General features: G+C 32.4%; 1 protein-coding gene across 1 annotated transcript; it reads right to left on the bottom strand.

Moving 5' to 3' along the window:
* LOC149062209 (uncharacterized) lies at nt 1-7,882 on the bottom strand. Its single transcript, XM_089219824.1, has 2 exons — nt 7,739-7,882; nt 1-947 (listed from the first exon to the last, which is right to left on the bottom strand). The coding sequence occupies exon 2, from the start codon at nt 945-947 to the stop codon at nt 144-146; it is 804 nt and encodes a 267-aa protein (XP_089075950.1). The 5' UTR covers nt 7,739-7,882; the 3' UTR covers nt 1-143.
* Between the last annotated feature and the right edge of the window lie 276 nt (nt 7,883-8,158).

The raw sequence follows: 8,158 nt of genomic DNA, 5'->3' as shown, positions 1-8,158 counted from the left end.
GGCATGCCCCTTTCCTCTCCGGGACGCACGTACCCGCAACCGGTCGAGTAGAGCGCCCGTCGCGGTTGCTACCCGTATGTTGGGTAACGACCGTGACATGCTCCCCCCCCAGACCGGTTGGCGGGGTCGTTTGTCCCCAGCCTTCAGTCACTCATGTGGTCGAACATCAGCAGGTCGACGTCCGAAAGGTCTTCGTCCGTTATACTTAGTTGTATTGTCGGCTCGTCCTCTCCTTCCTCGGCCTCTGGATCGGGTGGAGATGGTTGGGACACCGTATTTAGTTGTGCCTTGGTTCGGACTCTCCGGGTCTGTGTCGGGGTCGCGTCCCTGGCTGTCGCTGGTGGTGGTCCCATTACCACGTTGCCTGGAGGTACCTCCGTGGTTGTCCTGGGTTTGGCCCTGATTGACGTCGCAGTTGAAATGTCGGCTCGCCTCGGGGATCTGATCCGGGTTAGGACTGCGTACGGCTGATGTTGGGGATAGGGAACCCGTTTGACGTTTCTGGACACTCGGATTGTCCTGACCGGTAAGGTTACTACCCCCCGGTCCAGTGCAATCTGCACCGCCTCGTGTGTCAGGAGCTCGGCGGGAGCCGCCGCTACGGCCCATCTCGCCACCTGACCTGGTGTGGGTGTCGAGGGTGGTTCCGTCTGCGTTCCCCGTGATGTTACCGTCAGCCCTATCTCCTCTGCCACTGGTGTCTGCGTCTCCATGCTTCGGGTGTTATTTCCGCGGTTCCTGTGTTGCCATGTCCATGTGAGTTCTTCCCACGTGGGGATTCCCACGGCCCTCCCAGCTAAGCGTCTGGCCATCACCAGATTTGCTGCGGCGCCGTCCAGTAACTCCTGCACTATGTCGGCCACCGTTGATCTGTCGGGACAGTAGTCGGAGTTCGTTAAGTTGAACTGCCTCCCTGGATCTTCCCGCTGCGGACGTTGGCTTGCCATCTGAAACAGTGATTTGGTCATCCATGAGTTCCCCCGAGGTTAGTGTGTGTTTGAAACACGAGCTATGTAGTTTGTGTTCTGGGTTGGTTTCGGTGATGAATACTCCGCCCCCCAGGTATTTGTTTAGTCTAACCGGGCCCAACCATTTTGGGTTTTTCCAGTTCTTTGATTCGTTTTGTTAGGTTTTCCACTGCTCCTAACGTTGCTTCGCGTGTGTTTGACTTCTCTAGTTTCATTAGGCGGTCTTAGGCTGCTAGGGTCCGTTCTAAGGTAGTTTTGGGGTTTGGGTCTTCTCAGTTTTGGTTTTGGGTTTCCCCCCCTTCTTGGGTTTCCCCTTTTTGTCCGTTACTGATTTGATGACTCTCCTCTGGGTTGTTTACGGGTGTGTGTAGTGTATCGGTCCAGGTGGTTGATGGTTTGGGTGGGGTTTGTTCAGATTTGGGAAAACCGTAGTTTTTTGGGTTTTTCCCCTCTGTTGTCTCAATATGCCGTTCCAGCATTAGATAGACTTTTGACTTTGTCCCTATTGTTCCTAACCCTCTTTTGGTTAGTTCCCCCTTAAGTTCCCTGATCGTTAATTCATTGATAGTTTTCTCACCGCGCTGCATCGTGTACTAACACGTGGAGCCCTTCCCTACCGATATTGACTTTATATTTTTATTATGTTTTATGTTTAAAACATGTTTTTATTATAACATGATTATTTGTGTATCAAACGTTTTAAAAATGTTTTATATTATGTTTTAAACGTATCTACACTTATAAAATAAAAGTCATATTTTGAAATTCAGCTATGAATGTAACTTTTACTTTTTACTAAAACTAATTTAATGCATTTTAAAGTTTTAATATGAATGAATTATTCAATTATCCAGTTTTTGTATGTGAATGTAGAAAGTTTGATTTACAGACAGCAAAATTTATTTATGGTACTAACACACCATTTAGACATGTAGAGCATCCAGAATTTGTAAAACTCATCAATCAACTAAGACCTGGTTACAAATTACCAAATAGGCATAATATTGCAAATAATTTGCTCGATGAGGTTTTCAATTTAACTATTTCTGAAATTAAATCACAATTAAGAGGTAAAAGTGTATACATGTCAATGGACGGATGGAGCAATATCCATAATGAACCTATTGTATGTATTTCTGTTTATGATGTTGCTGAAAAAGCTGTTTATTTGGTTGAAACAATTGACACTCAAGATAATTCTCACAACTCATAGTATCTATTAAATTTAGCTGTTGAGGCAATAAATAATTGCCAAAAATACAATTGTACAGTTCGAAGCTTTGTCACTGACAATGCTGCAAATATGGCAAAAATGCGAGAAGAACTTGCTCAGATTGATGAAGTTGGTGCTGTTAATAATAATGTACGTGATATCATAACATATGGATGCAGTGCACATATTTTAAACTTATTGGCACACGATTTAGAAGTTGATAGTATAAAATCAAATATCAAACAAGTCATTAAGTATTTTAGAAATAGTCATAAAATAGGAGCTAAATATAAACAAGCAGGTGGTAAAACATTAATCTTACCATCTGATGTACGCTGGAACACTTTTTCTGATTGTTTACAGTCTTATTTAGAAAATTGGCATATTTTAAGTTCAGTGTGTTCAAGCAACCGTGCAGCTATTGACACAACTATAATTTGAAAAATCGAAGATATGGAAATGAAAAGAAATGCTGAAGACTACTTGCTAAACTTTATATTTTATAATAATATGTACATTACTATTATACTATTATTTATTATGTTACATAATTATTTATACCAATAAACGATGACTAATAAGACAGTCGACATACGCGCGCCGGCCAGCAATTGAAGAAAATCCCAAAATAAAATTTACTTACTAAAATTATCTCATTCGATTATATAATATTTTATATTTATATGTAAGACCCCGGCACCCCGCATGTGGCATGTCTGTTTAGTCAAATAATCATTTAGTACTATTGTTCCGTCTGTCGACACCAGACAGCCAATATCAATGTTTCATTTACATTTTGTGAAAACTAGAATACTTGTGAAGTGAATTGAATTTGTAAAATTTGTTATACACGTAATTAATTACTGTTGTAGTGTTGTGATTGTCTATACTCTATTTACTAATAGCTAGTAATAAATTTAAAGTTATGGACAATTTTTTTAAGCCACGTACAGTAAAAAAAGCTGAATATTTCAGTGAAAAAGAAGTAGATGATCCACAAGAAGAAATGTGTAGCACTTCTTCAGATTTGCATAAAAGTATAAATATTTTTTTAAATTAAAACAAAACCAATCTAATTAACGTTTTTTATAGTATATAATTTATATAACAGCCATGGCACTGATTCAAGCCCTAATGACTCTATTGATCCTGTATTGGTTGATGACACAAGCAATATAGTAAGTACTAGGACACTAAGTACATATATAATATAAATATTTAATTTAATTGTCTAATAATATCATTAATTTAATTTATAATATTTGTATTGTAGACTGCAGTGAGACCGTCTATGCCTTGGCCAGGAATTGAAAAGTTTTTTGTTTGTAAAGGCAGTAAAGGGAATAATTTGCTTGTGCATTGTGTATGATGCGAACCTTCAACTAAATTGCACAGTGTTTCAAAAACCACACCATCAAACCTTAAACGGCACATAAAGGTATTTTTTTAATAAAATCTATTGATTTATTTAGTTAAGAATATTAAATATTGATAGTTGACTAAACAGATAAAATGTTTAAATATTAATTAATAACTTTCTAAAATATTATAATATTCAATGAAATTAAATAAATATTTCAGTCTTTATAATAATTTACTATTTAGTAGGAATTTCAATTTTTAACATAAATATATTAAATTAAATATTTAACTTATAAAATTTAAAATAATAATAATTTTTGTAAAATATAAATTATAATGACCAATTCTAATTTTATAATTATATTATATTATTGCAAGGCTGGGCAAGTTAACGATTTTTTTTAACTCATTAAGTTAAGTTATAAAGTTAAGTTAAATTAAAAGTTAATCATATTTTTTTCGTTCACTCTTTAAGTTAAAAGTTAACTTTTTAAAATTTTTAAAATGATACATAAAAAAATTAACTAGCTATCAAAAAACCTATTTTTCCAAAATGAACCTCATTAATAATTTGCATTATTCTTTGCACTAAAATTAACTTAATTTAGGTACTTTTAAATAAAATTAACTTTAAGTTAACACGTTAATCTTTAAAAAATGTAACTTATTAAGTTAAAAGTTAATTTGTAAAAAAAGTAACGAGTTAATTAACTTAATTAAAATTAACTTAACGTTTTAACTTAAATTTTAACTTTTAATTTGTGAATGCCCAGCCTTGTATTATTGTTTTCATAATTATTATAAAATGATAACCCTATAATTGTCTGTAATAACCATAAAATAAAATAATTAGTAGTGTAACTGTTGTTATTTTATATTGTATATCTATTTGTAAATAATTGACTGTTATTATTTATGATCAAAATAAATACCTTATATTTATATATTTATTTATTAATTCTCCAATTAAAGTAAATAAATTTAAAAAAATATATTTTTTCTTGTACCTAATGCCAAAATAGGTTTCATGACTCGTAGTGATTTTATGATTCATGGTGTTTTGAATGGTTTTGATGAATTATTATGGAGTTTTAATTTGATTAAATCTTTATTTTTACTTATCATGCAGTAGTGGTGGTAAAAATGTAAAATAATAGTAAGAAATCAGAGTGAGTTGGGAGCAAGTCCCTCCACAGATTTGTAAATCATAATAAGTAAATGCACCCACATGAGTTTCGGCCAAGTGCTGTTTATGTTTATGTTATATTTATTATTCGATTTGTTATTTAATTATCAAAACAATCATGCATTAATATTTTATATAATAATTGTACTTGTTATTTGATAAGTTTCAGAGAGTACATCAATACAAACAAAATGATTTTGAAAATGCTTTAAATGATGGTAAACAAAATTGTGTTATTAAAAAACAGTGCTTTGGTTTGGAATCTAATCAAACCACAAAACCCTTGAAACAGTTAACACTAGAACGTTGTGGATCTGGTAAAGAAGGTGTTTCTCAGCACAAATTAAATGATTTGCTATTGAAATTTATTGTGAGTAATACTCAACCACTGAGTGTGGTTGATAAACCGTCATTTGTAAATCTGGTTAGACTAGGTTTACCAAAAGATTTAAAGGTTATGTCCAGTAAAAGTTTAAAATTACAAATTGAAAAACTTTATTTATCCATGGTAGACAATATAACTAATACATTATCATCAGTTTTGTATGTATCTACAACAGCTGATTGTTGGACCAAAGGAAAAAAGAGTTATATTGGAGTCACATGTCACTGGATAAACTCCATAAGTTTTAAAAGGGAACCTGTAGCATTAGCATGCTGTCGTCTCCAAGGTCGCCATACTTATGATGTTATTGCAAAGGCATTATATAAAATCCATACAACATATAAAATTCAAAACAAAATTGTTTCAACAACCACTGATAATGGTTCAAACTTTGTCAAGGCATTTAATACTTATACCAATAATTCAGATTCTTATAATGACTCAGACTCGGATGATGACAATGAGAATGTTGACTTGTTTGATATATTAAATTCAACATCTGCCTTAGAACAAGAATCTGACACATTTATTCAGCTACCTCCTCACTATAGATGTGCAAGTCACACGTTAGACCTCATCGCAAAATCAGATGTTGATAAAATAATAAATACAAATTCTAATTTTAAAAAGTTTTATAGAACAATGATTGGAAAATATTCAGCAATGTGGTCTAAGCAAATCATGTCTCCTTTAGCAGCTGAAAAAATACATGAAACTTTAGGTCCTTTAGGAGTTTATTTTAAAACACCAAATAAAACTAGGTGGAACTGCATGTATGATGCTTTATTACAATTAAAAAACATATTAAATGCACAAAATGGATTAGACAAGATCAATCAGGTATTGGACTATTGCGAAATACAATGGTTCACACTACAAGAAATTCAACTGATGAATGAGTATTGTGATGTTATGTCACCTTTAGATGATACCTTAGGCTTTTTACAAGGGAAAGAGAGTATGTACATGGGCTTTTTACTGCCAAGTCTGTATGCGTTGGAAAAAAAATTGAAAGCGATTGACAACGAAAAATTAGTTTACTGTACGCCTCTTTTACAAACAATCATCGAATCTATTAAAACGAGATTTGAACCAATTTGGAAGAAAAACTAATTAATATTAGCATCATGTTTAATTCCAAGGTTCAAACTTATTTGGCTTGATAAATATAATCAGTGTTAAGCTGAGCAAAATTTGAAAACTTTAATCTACTGTACAGAAAACGATGAAAATGAAACAAGTGATAGTAGTGATACTACAAACAAACAATTTGATAAAGCACAAAATTTTTTTTGTCTTCCATTGAACAATCAACCAAAAAGTTCCTCTGCAGATGAAATAAAAATGTACCTGAAAAGTCCATTGAATGAGATAAATATGTTATTGTCTTATCCAAAAGTTATGAAATTTTTTTTGGAGTATAATACACCAATGCCCTCAAGTGCTCCTGTCGAGAGACTGTTCTCTACTGGATCCAATGTAATGACTGTTAAACGTTACAGACTAGGTGATGAACTATTTGAAAAATTAGTTCTTTTAAAACAGAACAAGATTACTCTTTAGATTATAGTACTTACAGTATAGTCTATTTCTATTGTTATATAATTAATTTATATTGTTTAAAAAAATAAAGATGAATCAAAAAAAAAACTACAGTATATTTTTCATTTAATATATGTGTATCAGTATTTATATTTTTAAACTAAATAGTAAATTATAAAATATGTACTTGTAGGTATGTTTAACTAGTATAAGTATAATTAAAAAGTAAAGTACCGAAGTATGTCTATGAATGAAAAAAATGTATGATTGAATAAGAATTTTTATTTTATTTGGAACTAAAAAGGAACTCGATGATTTTTCAAAGGAAAGAGTTCCTTATTTTTTTATAAGGAACAAGGAATGGAACAAATTCCTTTTTTATTAAAAAGAACGAGGAACGGAACGAATTCCTTTTTATAAGGAACTCGCCAAACACTGCATTTATGTATTATGTTAGTTATTTTATTTCAAGTTATGTTTTCATTACCTATATAAACGGAAGATTTTTTTTTAATTCTATACAGACATACAGTTTATACATTTATACTATTTAATATTTATAGACTTATAGTATTATGTTGTTATTAGTATATTATGTTTATAACTTGTTTTACTTGTAAGTATTACAATTTACAACTACAGCAAGTTTCAAGTTTTGTTAAAAATTTTTTATTAATATTATTATAGGTAAAACTAAAAGAAAGTTATGTTTATTAATTTTTATTTTAAACACTATAATTAATAATTACCTATTTGTATTTAATTAACTATTTACAAAATATTACAATTTTTTTTAAAATTTATAAACTTCAAGAAAAATTAAAAAAAAAAAAATTAAATATATTTATATTTTGTATTTTTTATGTTTTAAACATATTGATAAAAAACCTTTGATTTAAACAATATTTTGTTTGTTTTTAAAGTATAATGTTTTTAATTATATGTTTAAAACTTGTTTTAAACGTCTGAATAAAACAAAATGTTTTAAACATAACAACCCTGATTGGAGGCTTAAAAGGTTTAAAGTTTTTTTTTCTTTATATATTATAATAAGAGGAGGTAAATAATTTAACTTCTCTTACCTTTTCGAGCCTCGTGGTTCTTATCCTACCGACTGCGCCAGTGACACGACGTTGCGGAGTGATGAGGATGGTGATGGGTGTCAATAAATAAACACTTGGTTGAAGTAATCGAATGTTGTATTTTACAGTTTGTATTTATATAAATAATGGTATGAATGGACGAATTCGGTAATACGTTATGGTTCACGCGAACTCAAAGACAGAGAGGCCTGTCGCACGTAGGTCAGAGCGCCGCCCGAAACCAGCGTCCCCACCTCCGACACGGCATGCCCCTCTCCTCACCGGGACGCACGTACCCGCAACCGGTCGAGTAGAGCGCCCGTCGCGGTTGCTACCCGTATGTTGGGTAACGACCGTGACAATTGTTACTCGTCTAAGCACATCAAAAGAAATAATGTGTGAATTGAAAAAATAAAAAAT

The sequence above is a fragment of the Diuraphis noxia genome, unplaced genomic scaffold, assembly GCF_037042655.1.
Source record: "Diuraphis noxia isolate RWA-SAM2 unplaced genomic scaffold, SU_Dnox_SAM2 contig0001, whole genome shotgun sequence".
NCBI lineage: Eukaryota > Metazoa > Arthropoda > Insecta > Hemiptera > Aphididae > Diuraphis > Diuraphis noxia.
Note: the sequence above shows the minus strand (reverse complement) of the source record. Positions and strands in the feature narration are given on the sequence as shown.

What these genes read in the sequence shown, in the direction of transcription:
- LOC149062209 (XM_089219824.1), bottom strand. Translation starts at nt 947, where the DNA reads ATGGCAAGCCAACGTCCGCAGCGGGAAGATCCAGGGAGGCAGTTCAAC.